This window comes from Exophiala oligosperma (assembly GCF_000835515.1).
Source record: "Exophiala oligosperma strain CBS 72588 unplaced genomic scaffold supercont1.8, whole genome shotgun sequence".
Taxonomy (NCBI): Eukaryota; Fungi; Ascomycota; class Eurotiomycetes; order Chaetothyriales; family Herpotrichiellaceae; genus Exophiala; species Exophiala oligosperma.
The window spans coordinates 112,777-131,781 of NW_015622825.1; the positions used below are offsets into that span (position 1 = coordinate 112,777).

The 19,005-nt window shown below is 50.8% G+C and overlaps 6 protein-coding genes across 7 annotated transcripts; 4 read left to right on the top strand and 2 right to left on the bottom strand.

Moving 5' to 3' along the window:
- Positions 1-528: 528 nt before the first annotated feature.
- Positions 529-4,313, top strand: PV06_08087 (uncharacterized protein). Its single transcript, XM_016409384.1, has 6 exons — positions 529-855; positions 931-1,223; positions 1,270-3,623; positions 3,673-3,719; positions 3,771-3,854; positions 3,902-4,313. Exons 1-6 carry the CDS (start codon positions 771-773, stop codon positions 4,048-4,050), a joined length of 3,012 nt encoding a protein of 1,003 aa, XP_016259692.1. The 5' UTR covers positions 529-770; the 3' UTR covers positions 4,051-4,313.
- On the bottom strand, positions 4,304-5,815 carry PV06_08088 (uncharacterized protein). The gene has a single exon (XM_016409385.1). It carries the CDS (start codon positions 5,731-5,733, stop codon positions 4,507-4,509), a length of 1,227 nt encoding a protein of 408 aa, XP_016259693.1. The 5' UTR covers positions 5,734-5,815; the 3' UTR covers positions 4,304-4,506.
- Positions 5,816-6,558: 743 nt separating this feature from the next.
- Positions 6,559-9,545, top strand: PV06_08089 (uncharacterized protein). The gene is made up of 3 exons (XM_016409386.1): positions 6,559-6,946; positions 7,015-8,704; positions 8,756-9,545. The coding sequence occupies exons 1-3, from the start codon at positions 6,587-6,589 to the stop codon at positions 9,433-9,435; spliced, it is 2,730 nt and encodes a 909-aa protein (XP_016259694.1). The 5' UTR covers positions 6,559-6,586; the 3' UTR covers positions 9,436-9,545.
- Positions 9,546-11,150: 1,605 nt separating this feature from the next.
- Positions 11,151-12,900, top strand: PV06_08090 (uncharacterized protein). Its single transcript, XM_016409387.1, has one exon. It carries the CDS (start codon positions 11,611-11,613, stop codon positions 12,544-12,546), a length of 936 nt encoding a protein of 311 aa, XP_016259695.1. The 5' UTR covers positions 11,151-11,610; the 3' UTR covers positions 12,547-12,900.
- On the top strand, positions 12,880-16,707 carry PV06_08091 (uncharacterized protein). Its single transcript, XM_016409388.1, has one exon. It carries the CDS (start codon positions 13,457-13,459, stop codon positions 16,547-16,549), a length of 3,093 nt encoding a protein of 1,030 aa, XP_016259696.1. The 5' UTR covers positions 12,880-13,456; the 3' UTR covers positions 16,550-16,707.
- Positions 16,603-18,947, bottom strand: PV06_08092. Of its 2 annotated transcripts, XM_016409389.1 has the most exons (7): positions 18,742-18,947; positions 18,602-18,649; positions 18,425-18,500; positions 18,312-18,322; positions 18,133-18,231; positions 17,827-18,036; positions 16,603-17,742 (listed from the first exon to the last, which is right to left on the bottom strand). In XM_016409389.1, the coding sequence occupies exons 1-7, from the start codon at positions 18,819-18,821 to the stop codon at positions 16,812-16,814; spliced, it is 1,455 nt and encodes a 484-aa protein (XP_016259697.1). In that variant the 5' UTR covers positions 18,822-18,947; the 3' UTR covers positions 16,603-16,811. The 2 variants fall into 2 exon arrangements, with proteins under 2 accessions (XP_016259697.1, XP_016259698.1); XM_016409390.1 differs by lacking the exons at positions 18,602-18,649; positions 18,742-18,947 and having other exon boundaries at positions 17,827-18,322; positions 18,425-18,530.
- Between the last annotated feature and the right edge of the window lie 58 nt (positions 18,948-19,005).

Sequence of the window (19,005 nt, forward strand, 5' to 3'; positions counted from 1 at the left end):
ATCGCGAGGCCCGACAATGACAGCATGGCCCGTTCCAGTCTTGAATGGTGGGAAAGAGCAGATGATCGTCGATGGAGGAAGGAGCAGAGCATCAACGGCGAGTGCAAAGACGATGGAGTCTTCTTCGTCAACCGTCTCAACCAGACACCCTCCTCCTCCTCTCTCACGTCGTCGACAGCCTCGTTATCCTTCCTACCTATCAGCTAACACCGCACTCCTCATCCTATAAATCCCTATCGTGCTATCGGTATCGCTGTTACTATCCTCAGAGACGAGTTAGCACGCCATTGTCTGATCTCCACCTCGAGCTCGAGCCTACGGTTGCATGGACTCACGGATCATGCCGTCCACCGTGCACATGTCTAGTCCAATGTCTACAGCTCTGATCCTGGTATGCTTTGACACCTTCTCGAATTTTGGCCTGCCTGCAATAGCTCGATTCGGAAGTCTGTTGTCCCCCTCTAGTCGTCACCAGCTTCCAGCATTTATTACGGAGCAGGAGGACAAAATGGTGTCTCAACTGCTTCTAGGACATCTACACTTTGTGAACATCCAAGAATCTACCTGTTGCACCTATAACGTGTCCATCAATAACTCTAGATACCAAAGAAATACCTGACATTCACAATTGGAGTCTGAAACATTGAACTCTTCTGCAATACCTCCCCCCTGCAGATCTCAACCACTCTCGCTACTGGCATTTTCCTGAATCAGTTCGATTCGCTACATGTGTAGCGAATCCAGATCCCAGACTCTCTTGCCCTCTCACTATGCCCAGACGATTTTGTCCAATTTTACTAACACTGTCACAGATTTTTCTTGCCGGAGCTCTACCCGCCGGCCCTCGTTTTATCAGTGAGTTGAATGATTTCCTGCTGATCAGAGAGATCAGGCTTGGAATTTGCTACTGATATGTACTCCTGCGTTCAGATGCGCTGGGTCATCATTTCGAGGTTGGACCTCCCCTCTTCGCCTCATTTCCTGACGGGAATCCTTTCACGAACCCTTTCACAACATACGTCTACACGCCGCATGCGTCAGCCACGGAGCCGCCGCCCGCCGCCTCGAGCCAGCCGGATGCTGTCGCTCACGAAGAAGGCTCTTCCACCATCACGTTCGGCGATCCTCATCTGAGTGTCCAGACATTCACGGTGACGAGCCTGAATTCTTCGCAAATTCCTACCAGCACACTCGAAAACCAATCATCTTTGGCGCCTACAGGAGTAGGATTATCTCTCAACACTATTTGAACATCGCTGACAAGTATAGAGCATTATTACTACACTTGAGACAGCAGGACATCCGCCGGTGCAGCCATTTCCTACCAGCGTCCCGTCTGTTACCTCGGCAACCATTCAGCCTCTTAATAGCACTGTTAGCTTTGGCAATGCAACGGCACCCACGTCCCAGAGTACCCTCACCGAGACCATCACTGTACCCCTGACAACGTTCGAGACAGTGGTTGTCACGCAAACTGTGACGACTATCGCGATCGAGACAACTGCTACCATCACCGCCGTAACAGTATTGAACACTACTGTGACATCTGGAGGAACAGTGATCGCGACTTCGACCGCTGGCACGACAGTCATAACAACAACGGGTACTGCGATTATAGAAACAACCTTGTCAGCATCCTCTGTAATCACCGGGACTTTGTCTACCACGTTGACCACGGATACCCAACTTCCAAATCTCCCCACGGCTACTGCTTCATGCCTGCTCACCATGGGCTGTTATGGTCAGGACCTGTTTGAGCCGATTGCTATCGGGCAACCGCCAACAAACATACCGCAACAGGGAGGCCACCCTGTGCCACGACTGGGTATCACCAATATCACGGGACCCATTGAGACCAACAAATTCTACGAAAACTTTGTTCTGGGAAACCAGGACTTTCCAGCTTTCACGTTCCCGTATACTCTGGCGTGGAGCAAAGGAAGCGGCAACGCTCAGAGTTGGGGCATGGCCATCTCTCATGTTGAACAGAGCCAGAAGGCGTTCGGTCCTCCCAATACGGCTATTCCAAACTCGCCAGACTCCTTTTATATCAATCCACTCGGCATTCAGTCCATGGTTCTATCCGCGGCGGAATTCGGAAGCAATACCATTCTCACAACTGATTCACTGCTGGCGTTCTCAGCAAATGTACATCTCTCGCCTGGGACTGGCTCTACCTCAGTACTCACCATGCCTCTGGTGCAGGGGATGGCTTTTATCACTGGTCAATACATCAACCTACAGCCAAATATCCAAAGCAGCGTCTTCTTCCGCAGTGTCTCGGCTGCTGGAGAGCCTAAACCTGGTATATTCAAGTACAGAATCACGCTTGAGGATGGTAAAGTTTGGCTTTTGTACGCACTTCCAAGCAATGGCATTAACCCTAATTTCAAGCTCGTCTCAAGCACGTTGCTTCAAGGGCCCGCCAACTGGTATGGTGACATACAAATAAGCAAATTGCCTAATGATGGTCTTGACTTCATCTATGATGACGCTGCAGGCACATGGCCCACGGCTGGACACATTGGTGGTCATGCCCAGGATGCGAAAGCTCAGTACAGCCTGTCATGGACAAAAGGCGGGCCATTTGCACAGAACTCGACTCTTGTCATGTTCGCTCTTCCTCATCATCTCCAGTCGTTTGCAGCCACCAGTCCAAAAACAGTGACGAATCTGACCCTGGCCACCACCACCGTTGGAACTGCTACAGCGGTGATTGCAGATTACTGGGTCCTGGAGGAGGATGAGCTTCCGACATCTCTCGGTTTTGCACCCTGGAGACCTGCAGGCTCATCTGAATCAACCACGAGCTTGTCAGCAGCTGCAGTCGCGGCCATTCAGCAGGTCGCTGTCACGGAAGCCTCTCAAAACATGTCTGCCCAAACGAACCTTAACAGCATGTACTACTCCGGCAAGGCCCTGAGCAAGTTTGCAACGCTAGTCTATACAATGCACGATCTTGCTGATCAAGCTGACCTAGCCAAGACTGCGCTGCTCGAACTAGAGAGTTGCTTCGAAGTCTTCTCGAACAACCAGCAGCAATTCCCGCTACTATACGACACGGACTGGAGGGGCATCGTCTCGTCGGCAAGTTATGTGACTGGTGATGATGGTGTCGATTTTGGCAATTCTTATTACAACGACCACCATTTTCATTATGGATATTTCCTTCATGCTGCTGCTGTCATTGGCTATTTGGACCCTACCTGGCTCATCAAGAACAAGGACTATGTCAATGCATTGGCGCGGGACGTCTCAAATCCAAGCTCCCTGGACCAATACTTCCCGGTGTTCAGATCCTTCGACTGGTACCATGGGCACTCATGGGCCAAAGGGCTCTTTGCTTCTGGAGATGGCAAAGATGAAGAGTCGTCTTCTGAGGATGCTATGTTTGCTTATGGCTTAAAGATGTGGGGCAAGACCATTGGCGACGCTTCCATGGAAGGTCGTGGCAACCTGATGCTGTCGGTCCTTGCACGCAGCTTGCACAACTATTTCCTCATGACTTCTGATAATGTCAATCAGCCGGCGCAATTCATTGGCAACAAGGTAACGGGGATTCTGTTCGAGAACAAAGCCGACCATACAACCTACTTTGGAACCGACTTCAGTTATATTGAAGGGTAAGTTGTGCCAGTCTCACCCGTGGAGCTTTTTACTGACACGATATAGCATTCATATGATCCCGGTGATGCCTTTCTCAACTTTGACACGAACTCGTAGGTTTTGACCTATCTTTCATTTTCACAGATCCAACTAATGTGTTGTAGAGCAATTTGTGGCTGAAGAGTGGACAACTTACTTTGCAAATGGTGCGACAAGGGACGCCGCTAATATTACAGGAGGGTGGAAAGGTGAGTCCCCTGGTAGCTCTATAGGACACAGGGCTAATGACTTTCAGGTATTGTATATGCAAACTTTGCCAACATTAACCCGAGCGCAGCATACAACTTCTTTACGCAGGACAATTTTGATATGAGCTGGATCGATGGAGGAGCTTCTCGAACGTGGTACATTGCACTGAGTGCCATGCTGGGAGGGTCTCCGTGATCGATAGCGGAACTAACGATTGACGAGCAAATGTTTTACTCTTTTTTGATTACGCTTAGCGACAGGGAAGAACAGAACAGGGGAACGGTAACAACATTGGCGTAGAGGTACGGCGTTCAATATTACCTGGGCAAAGGCGTAGGTCTGGATTGATTGTACACAAGGCTTCGAGATATTGGGCCTCTGGAAAGGCACTGGTCAGCAACAAAATCTGGCGCCGATCATAGGTGGATAGTTTCTAGTGAAATACACTTGAGAACCTATTTTTCCTGACTATAACAATTGTATCGTATTTGTGTAAATTTTCTGTCGTTATTTGTGCTATTGGGATAGGTTGATGGTCACAAGCCGTCGAGGTTCAGCGACGAGCACGGCGCAAGATGTTCTCAATAGCAAGAAGCCCCCTTGACCAAGTCATTATGGCTTATACTGGAAGTTAGTAAGTTTTCCAAGCCCTCATGATGCAAACAATAAATCACTCTGGCTTTGCGTTATTGGGCTAGTGAGCTTGGAGGTTTCATATCGCTCGCGAGTCAAGGCATCGTCCCAGTGGAAAGCGAGAAGGTTATTATTTTGTGGACGATTCTTGCCGTGAGGTTCGCTGGTGGTGGCGGTGGGGGTGGTGTTGAGTTTGACGAAGGGGGTCTGCTTGAGCACGGAGCGCGAGAGGAGGTGACGGAGGAGACGGGGGGTCATTTTGTGTGGACGACCGTCGGTATAATCCTTGAATCGAATTCCCGGTTTGGGACCCTCCAGGATCACCTCGGCTTGTCTGTCCGCCTCTTCTGCGTTTTGGAGTTCCTCGGACCTCTGGGCTCGCGGTCGTCGTAGTCTGCGTTGTGGAATGGCCGGGAACGGTGTCTTGCCGCTCACCAGGTCGTGGAGGGTTTTGTATTCCTCCCCGGGCAAAGGTGGGAGGGCAGCTCCGACGACGTTGGCTCGGTACCATTCTCGCTTGAGGTTCTTGACTCGGCTGGGGGGGAGGGGAGTTCCCCAGATGGTTGTGGGCGGGGAAGGCTTGAAGCTCGGTTTGACCTTGTTGGACGGACGATTTGAACGGTCGAATTTGGATTGTTCGGCGGCCTGGGAAACAAGCAAGGCTCGCATGTTGGGTGAAATGTCGTACTTGGCAAGTTGGGAGGAGAAGTAGGCTTCGCGACGGGGTGAGAGGACAGGGAGGGTCGTCGATTCTGGCTTGTTATCGCTTTTCTTTCCTTGGTTTGTCTGCTGACGAGACGGCGTTTTTCCCTCTGGGCCTATCCCAGCACCTGTACCATTGTTTGGGTCCGACTTGGACCCGAATGGTTGATCCGAGACTTGTGCATCGTCCCGAGATACTGGAATTGATAGCCATGGTTCGAGGAGGGCGTATCGTCTAGGTCCTATACGGCCATAGGTCATCCGCATGACCTTCTCGACGTGTGCCGTGTAGCCTTCATTTGCGCGGCGGAGAGACGACAGAAACTTGCGGCCTCGGTGGAGGAGTTTCGTCCGTCGGTCAAAGGTAAGGGAGTTGCCGGACCGAGATTTGGGTTCTTCATGGTTGTTCTGAGAGTATTTGGGTAGGTAACGTCGGAAGGAGGTGGTGATGTGGGATTTGATAAAGGTGCGGCATTGTGGTAAGGGAAGATAGGTGGCTTCCCGGAGAAGGGAGCGGTAGAGGTGGATTGGGTTTGTGGTCATTCCATCGTTCTTGTTATTGTATGAGAACTTGATGTGATGTGGACTTGGATAGAATGAGAATGAGGCGCAAATTGATCTACTCGTCGTGGGCTTTTGCAGACAATCAATGCATTTGCACGTCGTAGTGAAATTATGTCGGCGTACCTACCTCTGCAGACTCAAGTGTCGACGCTACAGTCCTTGGTGTCTACTTAGCGCCTAGTTAGAAGGCTGTCTGTCTAGACGCGGTTGTCGAGGGCGAAAGGGAAAGTGGGGAAGCTGCGAGTCCTTCCTTCACGCGTTTTAGCCACACGAAATCCAAGGACGTGATTAATGACAATCTCGCCGACAAACGAAGCTCAGGCCGACATCCTTTTTTGCGATAGCATTGCAAGTCGCGACTGTCGCATTGCATAGTCACGGACTGCTTACGACATACCAAACAAAGTCGTCAGGGTTTTTTTTGGATGTTCCCCTGGCCTTGAACTGACTGACTGACCCGAGGCGCCAAATGAACACCTGAGCAAATCCCTGTCCCGAACAAGCCACTTTCACTTCCCCCCTTCCCTATCGCAGTCAAGACCAGTGCGACATTGAGAATTGCGGGCACAGCGATCGGCCATTACGATCTCACAACACACAGAAACAAAAAACAATTCAATTGTCGCAGTCGCAATTGGACAACGACCTTGTTTGTTCGCGATAGCTGGACCACCGCAGCCTCGCTTCCTCAACTATCTCCTTAATTGATAGTCTCTCCGATAGCGCAAGTGCAATTGCGCCCGATATGTCCTGACCAAGAGAACCAAGACAAAACCTCCTCAGACCTTACGACAAGAGACAATCAATACCGACGGTCAAAAAAAAGCAAACAATGATGGCTTCAGGAGGCTTACAATCTGGAGTCTATCCGCAACCCCCTCCTTCTTTCCCCCAACATGGCCACTCCAGCTCCATGAACGCTTCCTTTCCTCACCCTCCGCCCATGGGCTACGCCGAGGCTTCTCACTCTGTGAATTCCACACCTGCGCCAACTCCACCGCCGCCGAGACCTGCATCGCAGCACCAGCAACAACAGCAACAAATGGTGTATAATATGAACGGTGGTAATCCCATGGCCAATGGAGGTATGATGGGCGCTCCCAACAGTTTCGGCGGGTATGCAGAGCAAAATGTCTATCCTCAACCGGGCTTTTATGGCAATGGCAACACCAACAAGCCACAGATTTACACTGTAAGTTGTGCCAAAGCGTTTTTTGCACTGACCGGTAGAGCCACGAGCTGACAGACACTTCCCTTCAGGCTGTGTATTCTAATGTTTCGGTCTTCGAAATGGAGGTCAACGGTGTAGCCGTCATGCGACGCAGAGCGGATTCTTGGCTCAATGCCACACAAATCCTCAAGGTGGCGGGAGTCGACAAAGGTAAGAGGACCAAGGTGCTCGAAAAAGAAATCACCGGCGACCACGAAAAGGTACAGGGTGGGTACGGCAAGTACCAGGGCACCTGGGTGAATTACCAGCGCGGCCGAGAATTCGCACGACAGTATGGCGTGGAACAAATCCTTCTTCCGCTTCTCGAGTACGACATCACTTCTGATGGCATGCCCGGTATGAGTCACGGAATGGAGACTCCCACCAAGGAGCAAGCCCTGGCGGCACAGCGCAAGAGAATGTATGGCGGCGACGGACGATCAATGTCACAATCCTCGGGAGGCACTTTTTTCAAGAACATGTCTAGTACGGCTGCCAACGCAATTCACGCCCTGAACAGAACTCGTCTCGATTCGCCCAATCACATGGACGGCCGCCGCTCGGTTGGTCCTCGTCGCCAATCTCAGTCGCAGCAGGCATTCACTTACGGGACTGATGGTTTATACGGCCAGGCTAGCCAACAGAGCATGCCAAGCATGAATTCTCAAGATAGCTTCACTACCAATGGTGCCATTATGAGCCAAAGTGCGAGCTTTGCAGACTTTCCCGCTCCAGATGCTCAAGAACCTCCACGCAAACGCATCCGACCATCCCCTCAATCGTCATTCATGGCCGGTCCCTACGACACGTCGCTCGAGATGGCACTCGTCGACGGCACTCCTACCGAACCTAACGCGTCGTTCTTCTCACAGCCAAGCCAGACCTTTGTTGCACCCGACCCTCTGTCTTACGGCCTAGAACCTCTTCCACACCCTGTTGGACCTATCGACAACGAGAAGAAAGACCTCTTGCTGGACCTCTTCCTCGACGCACGTCGGACGGATTTCGATGATGACCCAGCATTCCTGCGGCTCAGTGGTGAGGAGTTTGAGTTCCCAATCGATGGCTCGTGTAATACTGTACTACATTGGGCGGCTACGTTGGCTAGAATACCTCTAGTACGAAAGTTACTGGAAAAGGGCTTTAATATGAGGCGCACCAACAGTGGCGGCGAGACTGCTTTGATTGCAGCTGTTCTGGCACGAAATAACTTGGATACGAGCAACTTTCCAGCCCTTCTCGAACTCCTTGGACCTAGTATTGAGGTTAGAGATGGGCGTGGTCGTACAATACTCCATCACATTGCTGTGTCATCGGCCATGAAGGGTCGAGCTGCGGTCGGCAAATACTATCTCGAGTCGTTGCTCGAATATGTCGTCAAACAAGGGGCTTCGCAGTCGTTGTCTTACGACACCATGCATGGAATGAACCACGAAAACAAAATGACCCTGAACAGATTCATGTCTGAGATTGTCAACGCGCAAGACAAGGCAGGTGACACGGCTCTGAATCTGGCGGCACGGACCAATACGACGACCATCATCGAGCAACTGATTGAAGTTGGTGCGGACCCTCACATTCAAAACCGTGGTGGACTTAGCCCCATTGATTTCGGTGTTGTTGGTGGCCACGTCAACAATCAGATAATGGATCAGACCATGACAATGTTTGAACAACCCTCTGCGGCCGATGGACCACCTCAGAAGTCCTTTGAAGATGCTCAAGAAGGACTCATGGCTTGTGGGTATTCTGTATTTTGAGAATTGAAACGTCGAGGCTAACCAGTGACAGCGATCCGGGAGATTTTGTCCCAATCAGAGGCCGATTTCACATCAGAGATGAAGGAGAAGAAGGGGACCCTCGACAAGACGAATGCCGCTTTGAAAGAGTCGGGTACGTCATTGGCAGAGGAGCGACGACGACTGGAAGAGGTCCGAAGCAAAGTTCGAGAGAAAGAGGATCTGGAGCAAAGAATCAACAACCTGCGTCAAGCAAATGCGAAACTGCGAGCAGAGTTGAGTGAAACTGACCCACCAACCACGATACAAGATAACGTGGCGATCGGCGAAGCGGACAAAGGTCTGGACTTGGATGGGCAACTTCCAATGGTTGCACATTTGTTTGCAGATGGCGAAACCGACCCCAGCACCATGAATCTGACACAGGAGCAAGCTAATTTTCTGGGGTGTCTGGAACGTGCGGAGGTGCTGTCTGGACGAGCAAAGGTGTACCAACGCCACAATCAACAACTCGAACACATGGCGAAAACCCTCAAGGCTCGCAGTGGTGAGTTGGAAGAGCGATACAAGAAGATTGTCAGTCTCTGCATTGGTCAAGACGAGGACAAAGTGGACGGCTTGTTGGACCACCTCGTGCAGGCGGTCGTTAGTGAACAAAAAGAGATGGGCAACGATTCGCAACTTGGACGTGTGAGAGATTTCCTCCGACTGGTGCAAGGATCAGGAAATTGATGGAGATGCCGCCGACTGATCTTGCTAGTATGAAGATGGCCTACGAATTACGGATGACCGCTTACTAGTGACTCGCCTTGTTCTGCGGGTAGTGGTTCTGTACAATATTGTATGTGCACAAATTACCTACCTCTCCACTTGGGAGAGGACACCGGCGACTGCCAGAAATTCGGCGCCAGGACGCTCATGTGTATGTGTTGCTATTACTCCGTATTGTTGTAATGAGTTAAGACTTGAGATACGGAGTACAATACTCAAACAGACATGCCAGTTACTGCGAGAACTGGCTGAGTATCTTACTCGGTGGTACGTACTCCGTACAGTACTCCATAGAGCTACCAATATGAATTGCAGGTTACGCAACACTGTGTGCATGACGAAGATGGTCTTTCGTCCTTGGTTTCCCCATGAATCACCTGGTTTGTGTGAGGTCTAGAGTTTGTTGGTTGTGGAGTGAGTATGCGTCGGTACGTACTTTGTCGTTCGGATGAGGTGGCGTCTGTGGCATCAAAGCGCGCGCATGGACTTCCCAGCCTCGTCGTCACTGGTAAATTTAGACTTGAGCCTCGTTGATGTCTGTCGGAAGAGAAAACAAAAAGTTGACCACACAGAGATGTTCCTGTAGTTAGTTAATACTCCGTAATACTCGTCTTGAATATCCCAAGCGACACTCTCGTACCGACGTTCAATTGGATGAGGTCGACAAAGTGGTTTGTTTCATGCCCAAGCCAGATTTGGTTGGGCGGTTGTGAACGAGACGTCGACGGCCAATGGATTAAAGACGCGGCTGGTTTCAAGCCTCGACAAGCGCGACGCGGAAATGGATCGATAGGCTGGATACGGAGTACACGAGATACAAACATCAGATGCCATTATGGAGCTCCGACGCCTCCTTTTTTTTTAACCAATTATGGAGTGAGGGTGCGAGCATTCCCAATGAGAGAACGAGGGTGTCCTTCACCCTGACCCCCTGCTTCCTCCCGTCATGCACGCCATTGTCTGAAAACTACAAGTACGCAAGAGGAGGCTTTTTTTGGTTTCTACGAAAACGCCATCCCCAGTGCTGATACCACGTATTCCGTAGGTGGCATTTTTTTGGTTGGGAACGAGGACAGGCTACGGGTGGTGAAGAGGACCTCCCCCCTTCTCCCTGAATGAGCCCCACCCATTATGGGGTACAATGTCTCGTACCTTACAGAACCTTCAACACGCCTCTCACCTCATGTTACAGTACGCCTTTTCGCCTCACACGACATTGACAGCGCGTATGGCGTCGGGCGTCAAGAGGTCACCACCATCTGTCCACTGGTTCACTCATATCCAGTGGTTGTTGTACTGCCTATTCCTATGGCCAACATACGTTTACTATACGGGCATTCTGTACCACTGAGTCGGCAAGTCGGGGATTTCGTTTATTAAAATGTCTTGAGTCGATCGCGTGTCTAGTGCCTCGTAAGAGTAACTCGTATCGACATTAATGCTACTACTGTACGGAGTACGTACAGTACAGATTTACAAGACATCTCAAACCCCTGTCTGGCCCACCTCCCCGGCCATGGCTCAGCGATTCGCTCCCTTTCCACTTCGCTCTTGTCCATGTCAGTCCGTCTGCGACACTTTCCAAGACGGTGCTGGAGCCTCGCAGGACCAATTTTTTGGCTGTGCTCGTCGCTTTGCGTTTTCCCTGTTTCATGCGATCCCCACCGGTCATGGGCCTCCCAAGTCGAGTCCAAAACCGATAGCATCACGTCTCCCGAGGCCTGGGTTGGCCGAGTACTACAGCACTCGCACCAACAGACCTTGTTCAACCCACAGGCCTCACCTCGGGATGGAGTTGGATCCCTTACAGTAGGTGTTTTATTTACTACCCCCAGCCCCTCCGTCTCGACCGACGAGATTCGCAACACTCTCACAGACCACATTCTCTCTTTCGCACAGGCCATTTCTCTCTTAGAACCCCCCTCTCGTCAAACTAAACGCTCAACTTTTTCTCTTGTGTGAGCTCACTACATTCATTCTGGGGCGATCGCTGGCCGTGCCTACATTCATTCTTCTTCAGACCCAGCTGCGCTTGGTCTGTTCACCGGTCTCGACGACCTGCGTAGAAACAAAAAACCAACGCCGATCATCCTCTTTCCCAACCTCGTCGTACAAACTGATCGTCAACACACCACCATGCATGTGACCGGCGTCATTGCGTCTGCCTTGATGGTGGTCGCTCAAGTTGATATCATCTCGGCCAAAGCGGTCGCGCATCTCCCGAATGCGCTGCGGAGGAGGAATTATATAGACGAACTCGAGAGGGATGTAGCGAAACTGTTGCGCCGAACACCTGAACCACAAACCGACGGTCCCGTCATCAACGTCGCGGCGCAGAACAACATGACGAACGCGACGATCGTGTCGGCCTGCACCGATGCGCTGGGCAAGCTCACCAAAGTCGACAACCCGGCCGGTTTCGGGGCGTGCTACAACATCCTCTCCTACGACGCGAAAAACAAAAACTTTGAAGCGGACCTTAGATTATACCAGATGTTCAACACCTCGGGTGCCTTTGCCGGCCTCCAGGCCAACGAGATCCAGATTGGCCTCATCTACCCCTCGAGCACGACCTTTCAGCCATTGACGGGCCTGCGGAGGACGAAGAGGTCTCTGGAAGGACGAGAAGCGAACATGCCCGAGATCCAACAATATTCGCTCGTGGGCAACTTCCAGTCCAACTTGGATCTGAGCAAGTTGAACGACACCCAGGTCATGTCCCTCATGTGGCCCGACATCAAGCTGAACGCGGTGAATGCCGACCAGAAAATCATCAGCGGCAACATCACGGCCAAGGATGGCGCCTGGTTCGTCACGGGCGAGTTCAGCGGCGAGTTCAACTCCGGCCTCGTCACCGCCGCCGTCGCAAAGCAAGCCATTACTGCCGCCGCACCTTTCGTCCTCCCAGGAACACACTTTGGCATCTTCCCTCTCGGACTCATCGTCACAATGTCATGGACTGTCTTGTTCTTCATCGCTTACGGCTTCGGCACGCTCGGGCGCATCAAGTACCGAGATGCGTACCGCAAGAGAAAAGCAGCTCAAGCGGGCAGGACAGGAAAGCGGATATAAAAATTTGAGAGGTTTTCCAAAACAAAGGAAGAAATTCAGAGAAAAAATGCCGTACGAGATCCAGATTTTTGTTGTACTTTGGCCGATCTTTTCTGTTGGACATATTTTTGAAAGATACCCTCGTTTATGAACTCGATTTTACTCTTTGCGTATGTGGCCTCGACGCCGTTCTGGAATTTTGTATCAATAAGCGAGCATTTGGCAATGGGTGTTTCGGACACAAGTTCACAGAACGAGACATGATAAGAAACATTGAACACTTTGTTGGATATAGGGAGTTGGTTACTCCGTGCTTCGATTTCGTTGTCGTATATAGACAATGAGAGTCACGTGACTGAATTTTTGTCATCACCAACAATTTTTCGACTCTCGGTTTCTTTAGTTTCAAAGTGCGTCGCATATCAGTGACCACGACTACCACTGTACATTTACGGATTGACGACCTCTATGTTTTTGTTTTTGTTTTCATTTCTCGCTCGGTTATGAAGGATCCAAGAACTCAGTGATACCCATTTGGTTGCTTTGTGGGTGGTTCGGGGAATTAAAAAAATCTCTTCAGCGTACATCTTTGGTTCAGGCGGGATTTTGAAGAAGCCTTCGGATTTGATTGGGCACCCAGGGTTTCTTTCTTAGCTGATTTTCGAACATCTCAGAACTTCATCCTTTCAAAAGGAAGAGGTTACATTGTCCCGGAAACATCTCGAAGACATCAACGAGGCATCTGGAAGGATTGTCTACTGGTAGACGGCCCAGTTCTCCTGTTGTCACATCAATATCACTTCCGCACATTTCCAACCTTCACACGCATCAATTCCAGGTGATAGCTCCGAGGTCGAGGCTCGTCATCCAACTGCACAAGCTTGCCTAGTGCAACGACTGCACAGATACGGTCTGATATCACGGCGCCGTCATGGACTACTTGTTTCCCTACCCCAAGATGGGAGTCTCCTTTCTGGAGATACTGCACGACCGATTGACCCGCAAACTCCTCGGGTTCGGCGCGATTCATGCTGAAAAGACACCTTTCATGTCAGGCGTCACTTCTAGGCTCAAGTTCCTTCTCAACGATCCGACCACTCACATCTCGTTCATGAAGCTTGGGTATACTGTCCTCGAAGCATTTCTCCAAGCCAATGTCACGGGTCCTCCGCTGGACTTTAACGTGGAAGCCGTCATCTTCACCGAGTCCTACCGAGACGAAAACCTGACAAGTCTACGGGAAGAGCTCTCTCAGGATCTCGCCGTGGACGGCAACCGACCGTATCCCCTGACACCACACATCGAACTTTTCTGGCTGGCCAAGGTGATCCTGTCGAATCCGATCCTCGCCGAGGCAGGTTTCAACGGCCGAAGAGCTCGCACGAGGGTCAATTTCTGGCACCAGAAACTCCTGTCGGAAGAGTCTCCTACTCTCCGAGACGAAATCTACGCAGACACGGACGTTCTCGAGCAACAACTCGCCGCCAGACTTGCGAGTCAAGCGGCGTCCAGTGAAGAGCATTTTGTTCAGTTCCTGATCGAGCGGGCAGTAGCACGGACGTACTATGGAGATGACGCTCTAGCCAGAAAGGACCTCGCAAGAGCAGCCACGATACGAAGCTTTCAATTCGCGCTCACCGGCGCCATGGGAAAGAGGACCAAGTTTCAACAGCGAGAAACGAGTCAGCTTATCGTCCTGGCCAAGAGCAGAGATGTCGAACCACCAGAGGAGAACGGTATCAGGCGACCAGAAGGAGAAAAGAGAAGCTCTGTGGACCAGGGTCTGTCAAAATCCCAAAGCGTGAAATCACAGTCATCGGACGACAAAGCTTCGACGATGACTGCTTCAGCTGTATCTCTCCCCCATCAAGGATCATTACCTGATGTCTCTTCCTCCACCGTTACCAAACCCGCGGATGTTCCCCTGAACGACGACACCCTGCTCGAGAACATCTCCTTTGGTCCGTCACAACCAATATCACCAGAGACAATGACCCACGCCACTACTGACGAATCCTCCCTACCTCCAGCCCTAGCTTCTCTGGACCCATCCAAACCGACCCCCCTCCACCCACTCGACAGCATAATCCTGCTTGCCACGGCAAGTTCCATCACCAACACTTCTCCCAAAGACGGTCTCGTCCGTGAAGAGACGCTCCCTTACGCCACGCGCGTCTTGGACGGCGGCTCCTCGAATTGGCAGGTTTATACGCAGGCCCTCCTCGTCCGCAGTAGGATCGAAGGGTACCGTGCCCGCACGACCGAGAGAGGTCTGCTGCAATTACAAGCCCTCGTCGACCAGATCATTGCCGAAACTACCGCATCCGCGCCTCCTGGGACCACGAACGGCTCTACAGGAACTCCCACGGACACAACCGAGCCTACGACCAGTGCGACGACATTCTTCCCCAAACCTGCTTCGTCCGAGGCTGCCTCTGTTGCCGAGCGTCTCCAGTACATCTATCAACTCTCTCCTCCCTTGCGATGGGAACTCGAAGCCGAGTTGGCTGCCCGGTGGACACACATGGGCGGCCTGAAGACCGCACTGGAAATCTACAGACGTCTCCAGATGCACGCCGAGGTGGCTCTTTGTCTCGCGGCGACGAATCGTGAAGGCGAAGCGATTGAGTTGTTGAAGGACTTGCTGTTCGAAAAGCCCGAGGCTGACGTACCCGAAGAGGACAAGAAGGCCATGATGCTTCGCTCCCACACGCCCTCGGACGCTCCGAGACTCCTTTGTATTTTGGGAGACATCACATCCCACCCAGACTACTACAAGCTGTCGTGGACGGTGTCGGGGAACAGATACGCTCGGGCTCAACGATCTCTCGCGAGGTTTCTCGTCAAAAGGGGAGACTATGAAAGCGCCAAAGAGGCATATACTTTGGCTCTGGGACTCAACCGACTGGATCGTGCAAGTTGGTTCAGTTTAGGGTGTGTCCAACTCGAGTTGCACGATTACGAGGGGGCAATCGAGAGCTTCACACGATGCGTCCAGCTAGAAGATGATGATGCGGAGAGCTGGTCGAATCTAGGATTGGCGTTGTTGAAACTTCCCGTCGAACAACGACAGAAGCAGCAGCAGACTGACGTAACTGAGACGCGAGAAGTTGCCGATGATGAGGAAGAAGAAGAAGAAGGACACGCCCAGACAGACGGCGGCGATAACAACAACAATGCCACCACCAACAAAGTCGACCCGTACATACACGTCCGCGAAGCACTGCTGGCTCTTCGCCGGGCCGCGACACTCAAACGAGACGACCCCAAGATCTGGGACAATTACCTGACGGTGGCGGCCAAGATCCCACCCAGCGCGGGGACGCCTTGGGCCGAAATCATTCAAGCCATGGGTCGTGTTGTCGATCTGAGAAGTAAAAAGGAAGGTGAAAGCGCCATAGACTCCAAGATTTTGAGGGTTTTGACAGAATTTGTCACCAAAACTTTTACTCATCCTTCTCAAGTATCAACCACGGTTACCACACATACAGACGATAATGACGAAAACAGTTCCGTGACCCCGGGGAATGTTTTTGACTCAAAGGAGGATGAATCTGAACCTGGACCTGGACCCCAAGGCGAGGAGGAGGACAAGAACACGAAATTACCATACCTAGCCCGTTCCTTTTTGGGTTTGGTCGACACACACGTCGCGCCATTGGTCACCTCTTCTCCCGTCTTGTACGAGGTTTTGTGTGATGTTTCTGGCTGGAGAGGTCGACCTGCTCAAGCTTTGGGTTATGCCGAAAAGTCGTGGAGAACATTCCTGACTAGTGTGTCGCTTGACGAACAATTCGACGACGTCTCCGAACCTGCTTGGAATGCGGTGGTTGACAAGACGGTTTGGTTGGTCGGAAAATACAAAACTTTGGGACCCCTCGAGCGAGAAAGGACGGGAGGACAAGTCGAGCCCAAGTGGAAATTCAAGGCTCGGAGTGCGGTAAGGAAGGTCCTAGGAAGAGCAAAGGCTCGAGAAGGTAGTCCGGGTTGGGATAGGTTGAGTGAGGTTTCCGTGCTGGAATAGACCGCTCCGAGTTGAGTCGAGTGAGGTGACTCCAGGTACAAGAGTGATGACTTGGCAGGAGTACAGGAGAACTTGGACCTGGAAACTTTTCGACGATATCCATTCATTCATTCTCGAATCATGTACTACAAAATCAATCAAATCAATTAATTAATTAACCGATCACTTCAATCGAGTTGTCCCGAGTACATGATTCGTAATGGTCCTCGAAGTACTGATTGATTGACTGACTCGCCATCATTCATAATACCCCTTCCCCAAGTCAGGATGCCTGTACTTTCCTCTTTACCCAACCACAGAAACTCTCAAACAACACTGAATCAGAACCTTGCAAGTGTCGGATGTGAAGATTTGTACTTGTAATCTTCTTCGTAGGTGAATGATGTTCAGGTGACGACGACGACGATGATGTGGTAGATAGACAAATCCTCACAACCAGTGCCGGTTCAGGTGTTTCATCTTCGTCTTCGTCATCATCATTCGAGTCGTCTTCGACGTCGGAGGCGCCATCTGCCGGAGTCGTGGTACATACATCTTTCATCTCTTGATCTTGATTCTCGTCCATTCGGTCGTGTAATTTCTTCCGTCTTGCTTTCCTACTCCAAACGTCACCTTCCTTACTCATCAACATTCCTACCTTTCTCGCAGGGTTATACTTCCACATGACACCTCCATCTTGCCGCAGTCTCGAAATCTCGGTGTTGATCCTGGTCTCGACGTCGACCGGATCGTGACTGGGCAAATCGACTTGCACTTCGGTCGGTGGAGGCAAATACTTTTTTTCCACACCACCAACACCACCACCACTCCCAAAACCTCCTCTGGCGACTGAATTGCTAGGTCTCAAACCTGACCAACTCCAAGCCACGCACCATCTCCTGGTTTTCTGACCCTGAACGAATTCCGCAACTGCGTGATTGGTACAACTTCTGGAACGCAGGTGGTCGACGACACTCCCGACGCTTGACAATTTACCCAACATGGCACTCGACCATTGAATACGTGATCGGCTTTTGGGGTCGCCAGATTCGTCGATCAATTTCGTGACAAACGCGACTTCACCACCTGGAGTGATCATCTCCACCGGACTACCCGTACAACTCGAATTCGCCGGTCGAGATTTCAAGCGTGAAGATTCCACCATCGAACCTTCAGACTCATAAAATGGTGGGTTGGTCATTAGAATGTCGATACTGTAAAAGTCAATGAACCACAATACCACCTCAATAATATCAGTCTGGCTTAGTTGGGTTGGGGGGATCCAAAAAAGGACTTACCGATCAAATCTTTCGAGTTCATCGGTTGGTATCAATTTTCGACCGGTCTTGTCCGTATCGATTTGTCTGATACGAGATTGTAGTTTGTTTGCGGCAATGTTTTTCCGCGCAAATTTCTGGTTCTTGTCATCAATCTCGGTGCACAAAAACAACCATTTCGACCTTTGTCGACATGCCAAAAGTGGATATATCGCTGATGATCCTGTGCCTCTGATAGGGATCCCAAAAGAACGTTAGTCGGGATGAATTTCAGAAAACGGTCATCACAGATTCTGGTCTCGCTCGGGAGACGATATGTCAACATACATGTCAAGTCCTATGACTTGTCGATCCGGGTCGAATCCTTGATGAAAGTTTGGGGCGGTGGTGTCTAACAGACGTTGGATGAAAAGAATGTAGTTGAATCTGTTGAGGAGGCCATACACATATCAGCATCAGAAACATCTTCAGCGTCGTACGTGACACCGAAGAATTCAATTTATTACCGGTTCGGAACCTATAATTTTTGGGATCTTGTCAGAGGCAAAGTACAGAGTATAAACCAACGAGACTCCTTCTCCTCCTCCGGATGAACCAACAATTACCAAGTATCACTTACAGGGGGACAGAGTCTGTCTTCGGGCAAATCGATGACGAGGTCAAAGTCGCGATGTAGAAGAGCCTTTGTGAGTTGTCTGCAACGACAACGACCAATGCATCAGCCTTTTGGTGCACTCAAAGTGTTGTGTTGTGAGTGGAGCGGTATACGTATGCAAGTGTTTGTCTTCTTTCTTACCTAACACTTTCAGGGTCCGAAAAGTCCAGTTGACGATTCAACTTTAGTCTGTTATAAACTCAAGAGCACATGGTGTCAGTCTCTGCCTTGTCCTCTTCCGTCCCATGGAAAAGGGGGAGGGGGAACTTTGATGTATGTACTTTTTTGCAAAGTCGGGATATTGTAGTGCCAAAGAGGTAAAATCGACATCACGACTGTAAATGTCGTCCGGAGCAGGCATCGTGAGAGAAGAGATTCATTGATGGTCGAAGCCAGGTATCACCTTATCGTCGACACTGATTTGTCTCGGAACGTTGATCTTTCTGTAACCGTTGAGTAGTCATGGAGAAGGTCAGGTTGATATTGGTTAGAAGGACGATTGATTTGTACGTACTCCGTACAAGACTGAGCGAATGAAATATTTC